Here is a 20,554-nt window from a genome sequence, read left to right as displayed (position 1 = left end):
TCCATTATGTATACCAAGTTGATTTTTGTTTGACTTGTGTTTAATATTCAGCCCATATATAAAGCAATATAAATATTCCGATTAGTATTAGCCGTTCAATATAAGTAGAAGCTAGTATTTTCTCTCTAAAACCTTCGCGCGAAAGCCTTTTTTCCAGCCTCGTTACTCTTAAATTTGGCTCAATAGCTATTATTTTCGATATATCTAATCACCTGTTGAGCCAATCTAATTAAAATAAATTGTTGCCTAGGTATATAACAACTCCTGTCAAATTGTCTTGGATTTGACAGCAGTCTTACTTGAGAAGTGTCGATTTTGAATTACACCCTGAAGTTTCAGAGTCGAGACAGAGCTAAGTGTAACTCTTGTCTGTCAAAAACGTCTTGCATTTGACAGAAGTCATACTTAATAAGTATATTTGACTATCATCTAGTTTCATAGTCGAGACTTAGCTAAGTGTGACTTTGTTATGTCAAAAACGTCTTAGATTTGACAGGAGTCGCACTTAATAACTCTCAATTCGTAATATCATCCTAAGTTTCAGAGTCGAGACAGCGCTACGTATAACTGTAGTATGTCAAAAACGTCTTGCATTTGACAGGAGTCTAACATAAGTCTCGAACTCAGGTTTGTCAAAACCGTCTTGGATTTGACAAACACGAGAATTAGTTTCGCGATTCATAGCATAGGACACCGAGAAATTTTATACTATATATATATAAATATACTAAATAGCAATCATAAATTATAGATTCACATCAGGTCAAGCGCGTAGAAATGTTTAGAAACTATAGTCGACGCATTATTAACTGAGGATTCGGGTCATAAATCATATTTATCTGTCTGTCTCGCTCGCACTCAGTGTAGGTGCGTAAGAATTCTAGAGGTAATCATAGAGAAACTGTATAGATCGCAGTGTGACCGTTTTTATCTTTAACTCTAGAATTAAAATCCGAGGGTTTTCCCCATCATCTTCATGTGGGTTAATTATCAGAGCTGGTGTTTGATCTCTTGAACACTTAGACACATCGACAACGCGTGCGCAGGTACCTAAGTATTTAGCTGGTTGCATTGCGTGCACATTCCTACTGTCAGTGATATTAAAGCGTCGAAAATACGAAAAATTTGTTAAAAATTGAATCTATATAGAATAGATAGGATATAAGCTATAAATAAAACAGCATATTATAGGTCGGTTATCGAAAGCTGGCGCGTTCACATTACTCACACTAATGCAATTTCACTATACAGTATGTTTAAAAATATTACTTTTTTGCCGAGCTATATATTTTAGTCTACTCTGGTTTTAGTAAGGTTGGGTGGGTTGTAAATAAATAAAAATGTGTCAAATACATATAAATATTATGTGCATACGAGGGTGGATCCAAAAGTTTTACCATGAACGTAAAAGAGTAGTTTGTGTAAATAATTTTTCATTTTTCGACATAAGCTCCATCTAGCTCAACACACTTCACTTTGACTTCACTAACAATTCTTTCTATACTCCTCTTAGAAACCCCAGTCGCATCTGATGTCAAATTAAAAATATTTTTTTTAAGATGCTTAAAATAATTAAAAACATTGTGCACCATTACACGAGATTGTCCTGGTAATGTTTGAAAAAAGATCAACATAAACAGTAGCAAAAGCAAAACAATAACTGTCTCTTTTATACTCATAAGCTTGACCGCGCGCGAGAGAGACGGACAGTCTTTTCATGATGCATATTCAGTATGACATCACGCCTCGCCTAGTAAATGTGTTGAAGCCGCCAGCTTTAGATAACATACCAATAATAAAAGCGTTTAGAACTAAGTATTAACTAGCATACTTTTTAATACACCAATACTTTTAGAGTTAGGAATGCGAGAACAGTATTTTGGATTACTCATTAGGTGCCTTATAGTAGAAATCTAATCGAATGAAAAAGACCAGGCATTCCTTCTGTGCCTGATGCTGCGGTTTCTAATGCATGCGTCACGATGTTTTCCTTCGCCGTATGATGTTAAATGCGCTTGGTGTATTGCAAGGGTGAAAGGGGATTAGTATATACAAAATACTAAAATTTGGTACAGGAAGTATATTTAATACTCTTTATCTTCTTAGATTTATGGTCATTCTCTTCTGTCCATATTGTTCCAAGTAAGGGCCTGTCATCCATCACACGTGGGTAATTTTGATAGGCCCATTCCCAGTTTAATTATTTCCAGTATTACTTTTCATCTATCCAGGTTTCTGGGCTTCTTCCTCTCCTGTTTCTGCTCTTCTGGGCCATTCCGAGTAAAAGGATATTTTATCTATCTGCTATCACACGTTTTTGATTGGCCTATTCCCAGTTAAATTTCTTCGCATATCCCTTTTAATTTTTCCAGGTTTTTGGACATCTTCTTTCTCTGCCCACTGGGCCCTTCCAAGAAAGGACCTAAATCATCTTTCATCATACGCTGGCAGTTTTGATCGGCCCATTTCCAGTTAAATTTCTTCGCATATCCCTTTTCATTTATCTAGGTTTTTGGACATCGTCTTCTTTCTCTGCCCTCTGGGCCCTTTCAAATAAGGGCCTGTACCATCTTTCATCGCATGCGGGCAGTTTTGATCGGCCCATTTCCAGTTTAATTTTTTCGAGTCATCACTTTTCATCATTGGTTTCTAGACATCCTCTCCTAATTTGCCATTCCTATTAATGGGCTTTTGAACCATCTATCCCACTTGTTTGAGTTGTAACCACGATTGTTATATTTGTAAGCGAGTGCGTGCTCGCCTCACCCCCTCGTCTTGTCACGCTAGTCTATGGTTTGGTTCCGAGACACATGTATCAATCGATATAGTCTCGCTAAGAACGGCATGTTTGGATTGGGCATTTAGATTTTATAACCCTGGTAATTATACACTGTTTTATATAGTAGTTTTTACACTATTATACCTGATCTCGGGGGCATACATGCCAAGGCAAGCATTGTGAGGAAGCGAATGTCACGCAAACCGGTGTGTCAGGTACACATCTGTCAAACAAGACACGAAAGAAATCTGTCAAACAAGACACGAATGAAATCTGTCAAACATGACACGAATGAAATCTGTCAAACATGACACGAATGAAATCTGTCAAACATGACACGAATGAAATCTGTCAAACAAGACACGAATAAAATCTGTCAAACAAGACACGAATGTGGTTTTTTTCGTGTCGATTAAAGTGCAATCTGTTTCAAGACTATATATTGTCGTCGCGTTGTCATAATGTTGTTTTATATATCATTATACGCAATAATACATATAACGTGCCTATATCAATGTTTGTAAGAGATATTTACATAAAAAATATTTATATTTAGCGTAAAAAGGAATCCTATCAATAGTGTACATGATCATAATCTAATTAGGATATCAAGCAGATGTATTAGTGGCTAGAATCTGTATTGGTAATGTCATTTGTCATATCATGAACGCGCCAATACGCAAACAAGATGGCGTCGCGTCTGTGACGTCTTTGTCAAGTTTTACGTGTTAATTGTCGTTCATATTACTTAAATATCGTTATGATTATGAAAAAATCCAAAATCCACTTTTTATCATATTTGTATACATTGACTAAATATTACGGCTACATTAAAAACAAAATTCCATGTGTTTTAAATTTAATCAGTCGGTAAAGTGACGGTTTTGATAAAAACACGGTAATTTAATGTTATTATTTTTATTTTGTTTCAAAACAAACCCTTTTGTTTGAATGGCAATTTTCATAATAACAGAATATGAATTAAAATAGTTATGACAAAAACTAACATGATTATATTATTTTGAAATGGCTGCCCTGTAAAGTTTACTATTTGTCAGATCCGTCACGATATAATCAATCAAAATCAGTCAACGAAATTAAACTCGAATATATTAGTATTATTGTGAAAACATTATTCACTTAATTTGTCTTTGTCGATTCGTTTAATCTGTAGCCATCTTGTGTAACGTGAATAACATAATGTTTTAATTTATGGATTTATTGATAAATTAATGATTAATTAAAAGCCATGTTTTCAATATTACTCTCGTACTTCATGCTAATCAAAAATTTGGGTCAAACGCTGCAATGTAGTACATTTGATAAATATTACTAAAACATCAAATTATATTTAATATATTTGTAAAATCGTAACATAAAGTCGAGTTTCGTATGGCGTTTAGGACAGCTATAATTATATGTTTTAAGTTGAATTAATAATAAAAAAATGAGGCACTGGTGAGCTCTGAGATTATATTCTGATGAAGGGAGCGTTCAAGTATTACGTAACGAATTTTGTGAGGGGGGGTCCTTTTGTGAAACGTTACGATGCGGGGCGGGGATTGAATTACGCGTTATTGTTAATATTATTTTCTACTTACACCACATAATAGTAACTAAAGAGACACAAAGGTGGTCACGAAACGTTTTACTATACTTGAGTAGAGTACTGTACTAGGGTACTGAAAGGGGGATCAATAATCTCCAAAAAATTGCGTTACTTGAACGCTTCCTAATACAAAATTTCCGTTTCCGTATTTTATTACGTAAACTATTATTTGCGGTTTCGTGCAAACGAATTAGTTTTACTTCGTGTTAAAAGCGAGTACACATTGGGCGCTCGGCGTTGCGTTGGTAGGCGAGTACATATGCCAGTCAAAATCTGTTATAACATTGAAGGGAATACTCATATTTGGTCGTAAAAACCGATAGTCCTAGCCGATGTCGTTGTTATTAAGTACTAATTTCAATAGAATTCAGCCGGAACCTTTGATTTTCGTCAATATAACCGATATGTTTTCAACGATGTCGTCACAAACGGTTTTGACTGTTAGGGGGCGTCCATAAATTACGTGAGGTGTTTTTTTTTTTAATTTTCTGTACCTCCCTCCCCCCCTGGTGAGATGTCGTGAGATTTTATTCAACCCCTTCCCCCAATCTCACGTTTTTTCTAAATGTGGATTTCTTACGTAAACGCGTTGGATTGTTATTGAAAAAAGATAAAAAATTGCTTCGTGCTTTTATTTACGACTAAAACAAAATAAGTGAAATGTTGAGCGTTTAGGTATGGAGTTAGCGGGTATTTGCAGAGATGGCCTTTAGGGTCAACCGTTTTCCAAATTTTTTTTTTCAAATAGAAAAAAAATTGCGTGATACTTGCCGAGACCCCCCCTCTCCAACGTAAGATTAAATGAGATTTGACTCGACCCCCTCCCCCGACGTATTAACACGTAAACAACTCACGTATTTTATGGACGCTCCCTTATATATCGGGCTCAGTTGGGAAAATCACCACCAATCTATCATCAGATTGACGAAAAAATTTGCCTAGCTGTTTGATCAACTGGCTGAATATCTTTCAGGCCGCTAGTTAAATGGAGCCGTTTAGTTAGCTAGGCTGTTAATTGAACGGCTAACTTAGTTGGTTGGTTAAATAGACCTCTTAGTTCTTACAACGCGCGCGTAAAAACGTCTAATGTTTACTTGCTGTAATGATCAAGATATTGTCGTGTATTTCAAAAGCTTGTACCAACTAAAGTAAAAAACAATTTTTAGTGAGACGGAAAACTTAAGAAAATCGTGATATTGATACAGTAATTTTATTGACGTTTGACAATTGACCATTTCGGGATAGTTTGGTTATTTGTGACATATTACCATAACCGCATTCCGGGGCGGGTAGTCATAACAGACACATCGTGTCCTCATAACATAATTAATTAAATATAGTTAAAAGTAGAAATATATCATAAATAGCAATAATAAGGCAATATTAGTGAATTGTCCATCTCTGGAAGTGATAGGTGCTTTGTGGAGTACGGAATTTATACAAATAGTTCGACTTTTCAAAACTGATTTTGTGTTGGTGACTATAAATTGTGAACTAAAAAAAAAAAAACTTTGTGTAAGTGAACTGAGATCCCAGATTGACAGTTTTTTCTGTCTAATACGTGTTTATTTTGGATCAACGACCGTTATTGTGAGTTGCTTAAATATAAAGTATAAGTACTGAAACGTACATTACTGTGAAGAGCATTTATTGCAGTGCAATTTTTACTGAGACACTTTTAAAGAGAGCATTTATTGCTGTGCAATTACGGAAACATATTTAATAATAATATAAAGTAACTAATCTAACTAATTGTCAATAGAGGGCAGTGTCCGCAAGATTAATGTAATAAATATTACATAGAAAAAAAAAAAAAATTTCAACCGGTGATACCAACTACCAACCAGTGCTGCTAACTTAGTGTTGCCAACTAAAAATCGATTTTACACACACGTACTAACGCTAACTCACAGCCATGGAGAAACAGCTGGCACGTCTACTAGAAAAAATAATGGAAATTGACGAGAAGCTGAATAAAAACAAAAAGGATACTAGGGACGAATTTCGTGAGCAAACAACTGCCCTTACCAAAAGCCTTACCCAAAGTATGGCGTCGACAATAGAAGAAAAACTGAAACCGTTGGTAGAAGAGAATAAAATACTTAAAAACGACGTGGCAATTATGAAGAATAAGATGCAAAATCTGGAGAGAGAAGTCAGAAAAAATAATTTAATACTCCACGGAGTAGAGGAAAACGAAAGCAATAATGCAGAACTCCTACAACTGGTCCTGAAGGTCCTTAACGAGGTGGGTAAAGATTGCGAGTTGGACAACTTTGATAAATGGGAAATAAGTGAAGCTCGTAGACTTGGCTCTAAAGTCGATCAGAAACGCAGGCCTATTCTCATAAAGTTTACTCTAGCATGGAGAAAAATAGAAATCTTAAAAAACAACAAAAGATTCCCTGCAAACATATACGTGTCTGAAGACTACCCCAAAGAAGTACTGCAGAAGAGAAAAGAATTAAAGTCCCTACAACAAGAAGAAAGAAAGAAAGGAAATCTGGCTCTCATCCGATATGATCGGCTCATAATAAAGGAAACAAACTCAACCAAGGCAACTGAGAAAAGGAAGCGCTCACCATCTAAAACACCAACGCAATCTGACTGCTATGAAGGTACAAGGCAGACGGAGCCAAAGAAAATGATTGTAACCAATGCATTTGAAAAAATGATACGCCACAGAACAAATTCTATTTCAGAAACATCTAACCAATAACAATTAGTACACAGCGGTCCCCGGAATCAAAACAAAAATAAAACCAAAGAACAAATACAAACAACCAACAAAATATACCTTTCCCCAAGCCGGACAGCGGTCTCCGTGGGGAAGCGCGACCGCAGCCCTCCAGCTGACCCTCGAGAGGGATCTCTGAAAATCACATTGGAGCAAACGAACCGGCCAAAACACAACCTTCCAAATCCAAACCCACCAAAGCCCAACCTACTAAAGTCTAAGCAACGAAGTCAAATAAACACCAATATTTATATCGGCACGCTCAACGTACTAACACTAAGAACATGCGATCGACTTATGGAACTGGAAGAGGCGCTCAAGAACATTAAATGGAACATTCTAGGCCTTAGCGAAGTCAGAAGACTAGGAACAGAAATCACTGAACATGACGACTACATTCTATATTCTATTGGAGAGACAAAAGGACACTACGGAGTAGGCTTCATGGTCAGAAAGGAACTCAAGAACAGCATACTAGAATTCACAGGCATCTCAGAAAGAATAGCAATCCTAAAAATAAAGATAACAGGCTACAGAGAACACTGGACCTTGATACAAGTGTATGCACCAACAGAACAAGCAGAAGAAGCCACAAAAGACTCATTCTATCATCAACTATCCAAAACAATAGATGTAACAGAAAAAAACTTAATAATTATGGGAGACTTCAATGGGAAAATTGGCAAGCAAAGATCAGGAGAAGAAAATATCATCGGCGAATACACCATAGGAAAGAGAAATAATAACGGAGAACGACTAGTAAATCTGAGTCACGAAAACAACCTGGCTATCCTCAACACATTCTTTAAGAAAAAACCTAGCAAAAAATGGACCTGGATGTCACCAGACGGTAGCTACCATAACGAAATCGATTTCATAACAAGCAATCAACCCAAAGCTTTCAAAGACGTAAAGGTAATCAACCAGTTCAACTTCTACACCAACCACCGAATGGTCAGAGCAACCTTACACTCCAAAAACCAGGTTAAATCTAGGAAACGCTACAAACGAGTGCTACCTTCTGAGGAATACACCCTTACTACCAAATTAGACGCAAACCATCTGCTAGAATCGCCGAACGCAATGCAGGAAAGATACAATAAAGAAATAAACAGAATGTATCAAGCTAAAAAACCAAAACAACAGACGAAGGAAATATTAAGCACACAGACCAAACAACTAATTTCGGAAAGAAAAGAATTATTCAAGAACAAAAAGGATAAAGACATATTAAAAGAAATAACAAGGATCAGCAAAGAAATTAACAAGAGTATAAAAAAGGATAAAGCAAAAAAAACAATGGACTGCATAATAAATCATATTACTAAAACAGGAGGAATAAGGAAAGCCCTAAAAGAACTACAACCACCTAAACAATGGATACCAAGATTCAAAAAACAGGACAAAAACTTAGTTACAAATAGAAAAACAATACTAGATACTGCAACATCCTTCTTTAAAGAACTGTACTCATGTGACAACAATTCCGAAACATATGCCAACCCTGACCCAGAACACGAAGAACCTATCCCACCTGTTTTAGAAAGGGAAGTCGAATATGCAATCCTGACACAGAAAAATGAAAAATCCCCTGGCCCCGACAACATAACAAATGAGACAATCAAAATTGCACTTCCGGACACACTAACAACATTAACAAACCTATTCAATGAAATATTAGATACTGAATACATACCTACACAATGGACACAAAGCACAATAATCCTAATCCACAAGAAAGGAGACAAAGAAGACCTTAGCAACTATCGTCCTATCAGTCTTATGTCCAACGTGTACAAAGTCTTTGCAAAAATCATTCTCAACCGCATCACCAAACAACTTGACGAACAACAACCTATCGAGCAAGCCGGATTTCGGTCTGGATTCTCCACAATAGACCACATGCACACCTTGAAGCAAATTGTCGAAAAGTGCCAGGAATATGGATATCCCCTGTATCTGGCTTTTGTCGACTACAGCAAAGCTTTCGACTCTTTGGAGCACCCATGCATTTGGAGAGCGCTAAAAAACCAAGGCATTGAAGGGAAATACATTAGACTCATCGGAAATGTCTACAGCCAGTGCTCGGCCAGGGTGAAGCTGGAGATGCTGGGAGAATCATTCCCACTCAAAAAAGGAGTCAGACAGGGAGACCCTCTTTCGCCTAAGCTCTTTACTAGTGTGTTGGAAGAAGTCTTCAGAAACCTACACTGGGAAGATTGCGGTATAAACATAGATGGAGAAAGGATCAACCATTTGAGATTTGCAGATGACATTGTGCTCATAACTGACAACCCGGGAACACTACAAACTATGATCGAAGAACTGGCAACCAAAAGCAAAGAAGTGGGTTTAACAATGAACAAATCAAAAACAAAAGCCATGACAAACAGAACACCAGATACTATTATCCTAGAGAACGAAAACCTAGAATATGTGACAACCTACATATACTTGGGACAACTCATCTCCATGACAGAACAAGCCCATCAGGAAATAGAGAGAAGAACCTCAAATGCCTGGAAAAGATTCTGGTCATTAAAACACATCCTAAAGAATAAAGATTACCCACTTAGGATCAAAAGGAGCATCTTCAACACCTGTATCTTACCTATCCTAACGTACGGCTGCGAAACTTGGACCACTAAGCAAGTCACAAGTCAAAAGCTTGTGACTTGCCAGAGAAGTATGGAAAGGAGCATACTAGGGTACACACGGAATGATAGGAAAAGAGCTGTAGATCTCCGAAGGATCACCAACTGGGAAGATGCAATGACCAGAGCCAAAAGGCTTAAATGGAGATGGACAGGACACCTGCTCAGAGGCCAGAGAGCAAAATGGTCGAAAAAAGTCACCCAATGGACACCTCGCTACAACACCAAGCGAAAGAGAGGAAGACCATGTGCCCGGTGGGCTGACGACTTTAAAAAAGCCACTGGTCCTCTGTGGCAAAGACTTGCCAGGGATAGGAAGGAATGGAAACAGTTGGAGGAGGCCTTTGTGCCACAAAGGCAAGCTATACAAGAGGACAGCTGTGCTTGTTAAACTTTTTTTTCTTTTTTTATATACATTTATATTTTGTTCTCTTGTATTAGTTAAAAATAAAGGCTTTGAATCTTGAATCTTGAAACCATAACCGCTAGTCATTGAATAGGTTTTTAGTATTTAGATATTTGTAATTTGTATTAAATGAGGTTTGAGGCCGTGAATCTTGTGTCAATTTAGATTCGGAAACGCGCTATGTCAAAATCTAATACGTTAGAATAGTAATCTCCATATAACGCGGTAGACGGACCGTATTGTATGAAATCGCGTTGTAGGAATATTCTCGTAATACAGTTTTTATGAACATATCAAAATTCTAACAGGTACGCAAGACTAATTATGGACTTGACAAATCATTATAAATTTCACACTACATAAATGTAACTTGAGAAATCTCAGCTTTATAGGGAAGAATACCGCGTTGTATTGAAGCCTGTAATCGCGTTATATGAAAACGAGTTATAGGGGGATTTCTATGCTGTGTGTTTCTGAATTTCGTTTTAATAAATAATCAAAAAATGATGAGGTATTGGTGATATCTGATGTAAAGTTTAAGCTGGAATTTGTAAAACGCAACAAATCAACGCAATTCATTTACAGTGAACCCTTCTTATAACACGATACTCTTATAACGCGATTCAGACTCTCGTATTATACGGGTAGTATTCCATATAACGCGGGGATTGCACTTTATATTTCTGTACTATGACAACACTTTTCTTAATATTCGCATTAAATGCTCTTTTACGAGAAAAGTTAAACGCGAATCGTTTGTACACAACGCGTTATATTAGTTACGAGCGCGATGTGCTAGAATACTCCTACAACGCGTTTCCTATAACGCGGGACCAATCTACCGTGTTATAGAAGGGATACTGTACTGTTGTTTAAATTAATTGAAAACGAATTGGAGGTTGAATCATTTTAATACATTCGTAAATTGCACAGTAGAATTAATATTGCACTTCTTCTTATTGAGTTACCACTCATGGAGCAGTGTTGGCCTGGTGGAATAACGAATTTGGGGGGGGGGGGGTCTTTTTGTAAAACGTTACGATGCGGGGCGGGGATTGAATTACGCGTTATTGTTAATATTATTTTCGACTTTCCAGTACTTTACACCACATAATGGTAACTTTTAGGTATAAAGAGTCACTGGGTGGCCACGAAACGTTTTACTATTTGGTACAGAAAAACGTTACGGCACGTTACATGGGGGGGGGGGCTTCATGAATCTCCAAGTAATACTTGAACGCTCCCAAAGCTAGCTTAGACCCACAAATCTATGTCAGAGAATTGATTGCCTATAAATGGATACAGAATTGAGGCCCATACGTAAAAGGCTGTAGTGTTAAATAAACCTCATTTAATATAAAAATATAATTTTGAGTGCAATTTATAGATTATAGTTTTATTAAAGTGAGTTCAAAGTTGTATTTTTAACGGGCAATATCAGTGACTAACGAAACGGGCTTTGGTTTTCTCATTAGGAATAAAGGTATTTTTTTTAAATAATATATATAAAATTCTCGTGTCGCGGTCTTTGTGGTTAAACTCCTCCGAAACGGCTCGACCGATTCTCATGAAATTTTGTGTGCATATTGGGTATGTCTGAGAATCGGACAAAATCAATTTTTCATCCCCCCCTAAATGTTAAGGGTAGTCCAGTTCACCCCTAATTTTTTTTTTAAATTTTTGGATAATTTTTTTTATTTTTATTTTTTTATGATACATTTAGTGGGACAGTTAGTGGGACATACACGTTGTATATGTCCCACTAATGGCCATAGGCCTCCTCTCTTAGGCGAGAGGGAATGGTCTGTAGTCCCCATGCTAGCCCAATGCATATTGGAGACTTCACATTCATCCATAGAACATATCTCTTGGGTCTGGGGCCCGTGGCATTTTGCCAGCCCAGCCACCCTATTGTTATGTTTTGAGGTACCACTGTTGTTTAGCGAAGGAAACGTAAATAAAATCTATGTGAGAGCGCTTCGTGGACTTATTTGGAACTAATAAACTTTTAATAGCATCGTATGCTATACAAATTGTATGGAAAATGGAGTTACTGTTCCAAATTCGGCTACCGCTATAGATTTCCATTTTAAGGGTTGTGAAAATGGTTTGGTGTCACGTATGAGGCGTAATAATAATCTGTATACTTATATTAGTTTTCTTTATAACCCATAAATGGCTGGACAATTTTGTATGATTTTTAAAAAAATATCTAGCGATTCATTTGTTATAAATAATGTAGCTGGCACGTCATTAATTAGATTTTTTATTGAAAATTTGCTAAATGAAAACGGAACGACGATACATGGATAAATAGTAAACTAAAACTATTCGATTACGTTTAACTGTGTAGTATATCGAGAATACCCAAAGCTCTGACGATAATCTTAAGTTTCTGATACTGGTCGTTTACTTTTGATTAAGTTATTTAATAGGTTTAGGGTTGGAAAGTATAAATTGAGAATGTATGCTTTTCTTGTATCCATATAAAGTTTGCAAACTAATTGTTTTTTTTTAATCGTGACAAATCCAAAATGGCGAACAAAATTGTTTTAGTACACATGGGACCGTTCAAATATTACGTAAGCATTATAAGTGGGGGGGGGGGCTTTGGTTTTCTTATTTGGTGATTACGTCAACGTAATTATTTACTTTTTTAATATTACCCACACGTTGTCTATGCTTGAAAACGAAATGCATTTTCGAGGATTCCTACAAAAAATTCATACGTTTATGTACTATTATTTTTTGAGAGCTTTGCTTACTTTTGCTGATGGGGGGGGGGGGATAAATTGCAGTAAATCTGCTTACGTAACACTTACGGCCCCATACAATAAGCAATTAAGTTAATAAATAGTTTTGTTCGCTATTATTTCCCCTTTTAAAAATCGTTTGTAGAAAAGATCGCGATTTTGACTAACGTGTATGTGAGTATGTCTAACGCAAGAACTCATCAGTACCAATCTAGTGGATATTATGAAAAAGATACAGGATGTAGATTTTTTCGAATTTCAATAAGAATTAGTAAAAAATAATCAATTTTCTTTTAAAAATGCAAAATAAATTATAACTCTGCGGGGGTTGAGCTTAGAGACCTCCCGTAGAACAATTTTTTGCAGCTGATGACCTCATCTATCCCCTAGTTGCGTTTGATCCACGACTTTTTGACCACCCTGTATATATATGTATCTCCGAAATTTGTAGTTTTTTTATCAAGTTACTTGCCGGGAATTAGCTTTAAATTGTCTTCGGGTCGGATTTCAGAACGAGAACGTTACGACCCGTACGTTAAAATCTAATATATTAAATTCTCGTGTCGCGGTGTTTGTGGTTAAACTCCTCCGAAACGGCTCGACCGATTCTCATGAAATTTTGTGTGCATATTGGGTATGTCAGAGAATCGGACAACATCTATTTTTCATCCCCCTAAATATTTTATTTTTATTTTTAGATATTTTTTTATGATACAGCATTAAAACAATACAAACAACCCTTAACTTTCACCACTCTACGATCAACCCCTATTTTTTTATTATAAATGTTATACATAGCAAAACGACGTTTGTCCGGTCAGATAGTTTTTATATATAGGAGATCATTTTGAAATTTCATATACGCAAATACTTTTTGTAAACTTAATTTTTTAACGCAACACGGAGGCAAGGTAATTTTATTTGCATGTGAGTTCCTATTTTTAACGTTTAACGTGCCGTAGCTGGTTTGGTAGTTGTGTGTTGTAGTTTTCGTTTTAGATACATATTTGCAATTTTTTGTTTGATTCAAAATGATTGCTGGATTTTGTTGTTTTTATTTTGCCGGATTTTAGATATTTAAGAGTATCAACTTTTAAATATTTGGTTTGTTTTCCACGTCCCAGTTGGGGATGGGACGGACAAGTTCTTAGTAATGAAGAATTTTTATTAATACAATTTTTTTTTCAGGTCTACTCCGCTACAAGGTTGACTTCCAATCCATGCAACTGGACGATGAAGAGATAGATAATTTGTATGATGTTGATGATTATTAGATAATTTGAGATGGAGAATAGATAGATTGGGTTAGATAGCTCTTTATAACACACGTAAAAGATTACACGGGCCGACACATAATTTCACTTTGACTTTGAAAATTCTATATTTTAGGGAAAAAATACGAAATGTTTTTGTACCTAGCAGATAGTTTTTCAAAATCTGTTTTGAAATTGAGTATTATTATATTATTTGAGTAAATTTATAAGGTAAAATGAATTTTTGTTTTTGTGCAAAATTAATATAAAAAAATTAACTTTAGAGAAAGAATGACATTTTTTGCCTGTTTTAATCGCAAATTCACCCAAGCGGTCTATTCTCTATGTTTCCATGTCACATCCCTATCTGTTAGTGCTGTACCGGGCGTAATTTAAAATTTTATTACGATTTTAAGGTATTTTTTTTATAGTATTGATCAGAAAAATAAATGACATATGTCATATCAACAACTAAACGGCTGGACCGATTTTGTTGAAATAAGTGTGTTAATAAAAGACGTTGAACTTTTCAATCCTTTTTCGATGTAATTTTGTTACGAAATATTGAATATCGATGGTATGGCACTGAATTTAGTTTTCTGATAAAAATTGTTGATTATTATATAAAAAAAATGTCTACGCGCTGGCGCAGGACACACATTTGTGTCTGCTAGGGGTGTGACAAGAGTGCTAGCGTTGGAAATCTATGCGATATACTATTTGTAACAAAAACCGCTTTTTTTAAGCGATCCTGAAAATTAAGGTATTTTAATAATAATTTTGTATATACGGTTCGAACTAGTACATTAACGCCCGAACCCAATAGTCAATCCACAATCTCAGATTGAAAATCTGAGTTCTAACCGTGACAGTCGATCGATCTATCTGCATCCCAATAACCAAACCCTACGAAGACAATCAATTTTTGGCGACGGATAAAATGCTCTTTGTCGTTCCATTTTACCGAGTTTTCACTCATATTTGATAATCAATGTAAACCAAATAAAGTAAATAAAACCGTTCAAATAACATTAAAATATACATGTGTATGTTTAAAACATAACAAACACTTTTTAATTATTTAAAAAACTGGTGTAAGTTAAAATCTGTTTAAATAATTAACTGTTGATTAGCTTTCGTCAACTGTCATTATCATACAAAGGTCTATTCACGGACACCGATACGACCTCCCATGGATAGCTTGTATCGACAGATGGCTATTACAATCCGTCGATTGGTTATTGGCGTTGTTACAACATTTTATTACTATCTCAGATGGTGGATTATGGATTGAGATAGGTTATTGGGTTCGGGCGTAAGTCGATTCAAAACTGGGTGTGGTTTAGAGGGATTCATATCAAATACCCTATAACCATCAGCGCTACTACCACTACGAACTTGGTATTGGTGCTGGAAGTTGCAGAGTTGTTAATCTATTTAAATTAATATTTCCTAAAACACATTTCGAGTTTCAATGTAACTAGCAACTCTCGTATTATTAATTCACATTTCACGAATGAGAAAATTATTGCGCTCAAATATAAAAACCTTGTTGAAGTGTTGTTTTATTTATTCACCTATACAGACAAAATATGTAACATCGAAGACTAATCATATTTGGTCGTAAAAACCGATAGTCGTAACAGCCGATGACGTTTATTACCTAATACAATAGAATTAATATTATGAATAAGTTTATTTATATAAATAAAGGTAGGTAGTAACAGTCAACAGAACTCACTTATTAGGGGGCGTCCATAAATGACGTGAGGTGTTTTTTTAAATTTTCTGTACCTCCCTCCCCCCCTGTTGAGATGTCGTGAGATTTTATTCAACCCCATCCCCCAATCTCACGTGAGATTTTTCAAAATGTAGGTTTCTTACGTAAACGCGTTGGATTGTTATTGTAAAAAGAAGAAAAAATTGCTTCGTGCTTTTATTTACGACTAAAACAAAATAAGTGAAATGTTGAGCGTTTAGGTATGGAGTTAGCGGGAAGTTGCAGAGATGGCCTTTAGGGTCAACCGTTTTCCTAATTTTTTTTCAATCAGAAATAATATTGCGTGATATTTGCCGAGACCCTCTCCAACGTAAGATTAAATGAGATTTGACTCGACCCCCTCCCCCCCTTAAACACCTCACGTAATTTATGGACGCCCCCTTATCACTTACTCGGTTAACTTATTTTTAACAAAATAATTTGGCCTGTATATTTTTACCAGGCGCTGGGGGGAATAGTAATAACATTGTTCGATATCTTAATTCCATGATAGGTACAGCATCGAGGTTTGAATACCTAGGAAGAAGCAAAATATGAACTATGAATTGATCGATAATTCATTGTAGTGAGTACAATAGGATAGGTGACCAGCCATTCTGACGTCAGAATGGACGGTCACTTTAATTGTTATGGTTCTCCCAAGATACTAAGGAAGCAAATATCTTATAGAAGGAATTGGGAAGTAATTTTTATACTACGTTTTAACGTTCTACACGACTGGTGACCGTCCATTCTGACGCTCACAAATTCAGCCGGGACCTTTGATTTTGGTCAATATAACCGGAAAGTTGTTCTAGACGACAGAATAATAATTCTAATAATGGTGGTAGAATCGAAAGTTTGCATATTCTGCCACAATAGCGTGCAAATTTGTATTAAAAGAAAGTTTACATACTTATATATACTTGAGTCATATCAATTAGTAAATTCTTATATTATTTGTAGTGATAAAATATCACATCTAATATATAAAATTCTCGTGTCACAATGTTCGTTCCCATACTCCTCAGAACCGGCACGACCGATTCTTATGAAATTTTTTATGCATATTCAGTAAGTCAGAATCGGCTACTATTTTTCAAACCCCTAAATTTTTATTTTTTTATGATACAGCATACAAACTTTAATTTTCACCCTATCAGCTAGTTAATATATATTATTACGTACTTATTGACAGAAGGTTCGCCTTGTAGGCTTTTTATGAATTGGTACGCACTTTGACCCTTAAGTCGAATTGGTGCGGATATACTTCAGTGGGCAGCTGGTTTCACATAGTGGTGGGGCAAAAACTGCCTTAAGAAACGCTCAGTTGTGGATACGGGTTGTATTTCGTATTCTTCGACATCCATTGAAGAATCTAATATTACCATGGAGAGTGTTCAGAGAAGTTGTTTGGATAAATACCTACAGCTGAGTTTCATCATCGGACGTCGAGGCAGAATAAGTAATTCCACCCGTATCCGATCCAGCGCTCTGGCATTGAGTGTCCATGGGCGGCGGTATCACTTAACATCAGGTGAGCCTCCTGCCCATTTGCCCCCTGGTCTATAAAAAAGGGGCGTGCGTACAAAGTACACATGTGAGAAGTGAAACTTCTTTGTAAATTAATTATTACTAATGTGAAAGCCCCAATAGATGATCATCTGCCAGTATATGATCACTCCATGTATTTGTATATCTATATTCACACTATACACACTGTATACGTGCTAATGATAATATAATTAAATAAAAAATCTGCGTTTACTGCACAAGTAACCTAATTTAAGTAACCTAATTACATCAACCAATAGCGTGATGCGACGTTCGCTCTAACTCATTCTCTCTCGATCTTTCTCGCTCAATGGATATTTGCTTCATGCTACGTTCGCCGTTTCTCACTCTCAGCTCTCTCAATCGCTCTCCTTTTCTTCGTCAAAAACGCTGCACATCTTCGTGACGCTAATAAGTTTCACTTCAATAAATATATTACTACTATAACCCATGAACCATGGGGGCTGGGGCAAATCATGGGATGAAAAGGGGAGGCCTGCTATGCGATACATAATATTTCTGTTCTATTTGTAATTAAGGCCGTCACCAGGGTGGCTAGGTAGAAGCAAATGCCTCCCTCGAGAATCGATTATATTTTCGCCGCTTCATTTGCCTTCGATACGATGCATATCAATAAATAATTCATGTATTTCGCCAATGTGCGCAACAAATAGAATATCTATTAACTTTATTGATCTAAGCCGTTACTAAAGGCTGTTAGCCGCTCCTACCTGCCCATTAAATCAAATCAAAATCATCTAATATATAAAATTCTCGTGTCACAATGTTCGTTCCCATACTCCTCTGAAACGGCTCGATTCTTATGAATTTTTTTATGCATTTTCAGTAAGTCTGCTACTATCTTTCAAACCCCTAAGATCCACCCTAAAAAATATTTATTTTTTAGACAATGTGTTTTGTTTTTATTTCCTTATGATACAGCATACAAAAATACATACAACCCCTAATTTTCATTCCCCTACGATCAACCCCGTTTTTTATTATAGTAGATAGATTTTTATTGAACTAAAAAATTTTTTCCTAGAAATAATATACATAGCAAAACAACGTTTGTTTTGAAGGCGTAGAGAACATAGATTTACAAGTCGAATGGAAATTCGATATAGTAACAACTCTGGAACAATTTCATTCCACATGGAAGTAGGGAAAGCAATAAATGAAAAACTAGAATTTATCTATCCTTTGGATATACGCTTAGCAATTGCTACTTGATCATGAAGTAGCATTGATTGAACCGACGGTGCACGAAAATAATATAGATTACTAGCTGACCCGGCAAACGTTGTTTTGCCATGTATATTATTTCTAGGATTCTTTTTTAGTTCAATAAATTATATATTATCTACTATAATAAAAAATAGTGGTTCATCGTAGAGGGGTGAAAATTAAGGTTTAAGTATTTTTTTATGTTTAATTTTTTTTTTGGGTGTACACTGTACCCCCTTATTACTTAGGGATTTGAAAGATAGTAGCCGATTCTCAGACTTACTAAATATGCATAAAAAATTTCATAAGAATCGGTCGAGCCGTTTCGGAGGAGTATGGGAACGAACATTGTAACGCGAGAATTTGACGTGACAACATCTTATAATGTGATGGAGCCGGCTGCACGCAAGAAAAAACATGACGCATGCGGCGTTACCTCGCTCTGAGGCGTTACATTTAAGGCTTGAAGTGCAAGCGAGAACAAGGAACGAGTGACAAAGAGGCACAATAGGCCTCCGCGTTCGTTCGTTAAAAAATTGACATAACTGTATGTATGCGTACAAATAAAAGTAACTTGATCAATTCAATTGTGATTTCCATTTACCTCCTCTATATCTATAAAAAATATCTATCAAACAAAAAAAATTTAAATTTTCTTTTGAAAATGCAATCATCCCATCAGTATTTTCTTATGACGTTGTCACGTTCAACTATCGTCAGTAAACCGACTTTACAGACAACCAATTTTTATATATCAGATTAACAAAAGCAAATTTAATAACACAAAGTGAAGTTGATCTCTTGAAGACGGGCTTTGGTATGGAAAGCTACTTGTGTGGACACATTTGCCCCGTCTCACCTTCAGACAAGCAAAAAAGGGGGCGGCCGTAGAGCAGGCCAAAAATAAACGCCTCAAATATAAGTCTTTCCTTCAACTTGGATTTTGTTCCCTTTGTCTTGAGACGTGTGGTTCAAGTGCACAGCTAATTAAAGATTTAAGTTGGCGCCTGGGAGTACCGGTGACCCCAGAGCTGGTGCTTTCCTCAACGAATAAATATCGCAATACAGCGAGGAAATTTCAGCGTTAAAGGTACACTGCCACAAGGACCAAACTTTTTAAACTAGTTTAAATTTTCTGTTTATTATATTTTATTATTACCTGCATAAGGTTAAGAAAAGACTACTGTTTATTTGATTGTTATGTTTAGGTTTTATTAAAATAAATAAAATATTAAAATACAAAACCAGTATTTTAATTATGAAACTATAAGATTAGTTTTAACTGAATATAAATTATTATAAAGACGATGTTATGAATTCGTCGTACTTTTTTAGGCGCTTTAGTATGTAAACTATTCTTTTTTTACACGCTTTATATTAGCTTCACCTGTATGTATGTATGTAACCGACTCCTTCGGACTCGATTTTGACCCACTTTTAACGGACAGATTTAATTCAAATTTTGCGCACCTGTCAAATATCGATGACAATGCAATAATCCGAAAAAAAAAATAAAAAAAATTTAACTAAAAAATTAATAATAGTTTAAAAAAACTAAAAACACGCTTTTAAAGCACATTAAACTAAAAAATGTAACCATAATTTTTTGTTTATTACCATTTTCAGCTTAAATTAGGAATTATTTTTAACTTTTTAGTTTGATGTGCTTTAAAAGCGTGTTTTTTTAGTTTTTTTAAACTATTATTTATTCTTACAATAAAGTTCAGGAAGTGACTTTACATGAATAGCAATCTAGCCATTACGATAATTATGGCTAATTTATTTATTTATACTTCAGGGTGCGACTAATCTGAGGTAGTAGG

General features: G+C 35.7%; 1 protein-coding gene across 2 annotated transcripts in view; it reads left to right on the top strand.

Moving 5' to 3' along the window:
* Positions 1-20,554, top strand: part of LOC125058607 (eukaryotic peptide chain release factor subunit 1) — a 42,224-nt gene that overhangs the window by 18,455 nt on the left and 3,215 nt on the right. Inside the window, exon 9 of one of the 2 annotated variants that reach the window (XM_047662712.1) lies at positions 14,127-14,579. The exons of the other annotated variant lie outside the window; for it this stretch is intronic. Within the exon in view, the coding sequence (XP_047518668.1) occupies positions 14,127-14,212 (86 nt within the window). The 3' untranslated portion in view covers positions 14,213-14,579. Of the gene's footprint in view, positions 1-14,126; positions 14,580-20,554 lie in introns of those variants that run through there. 2 annotated transcript variants of the gene reach the window in all.

This window comes from Pieris napi, chromosome 18 (genome assembly GCF_905475465.1).
Source record: "Pieris napi chromosome 18, ilPieNapi1.2, whole genome shotgun sequence".
NCBI lineage: Eukaryota > Metazoa > Arthropoda > Insecta > Lepidoptera > Pieridae > Pieris > Pieris napi.
Note: the sequence above shows the minus strand (reverse complement) of the source record. Positions and strands in the feature narration are given on the sequence as shown.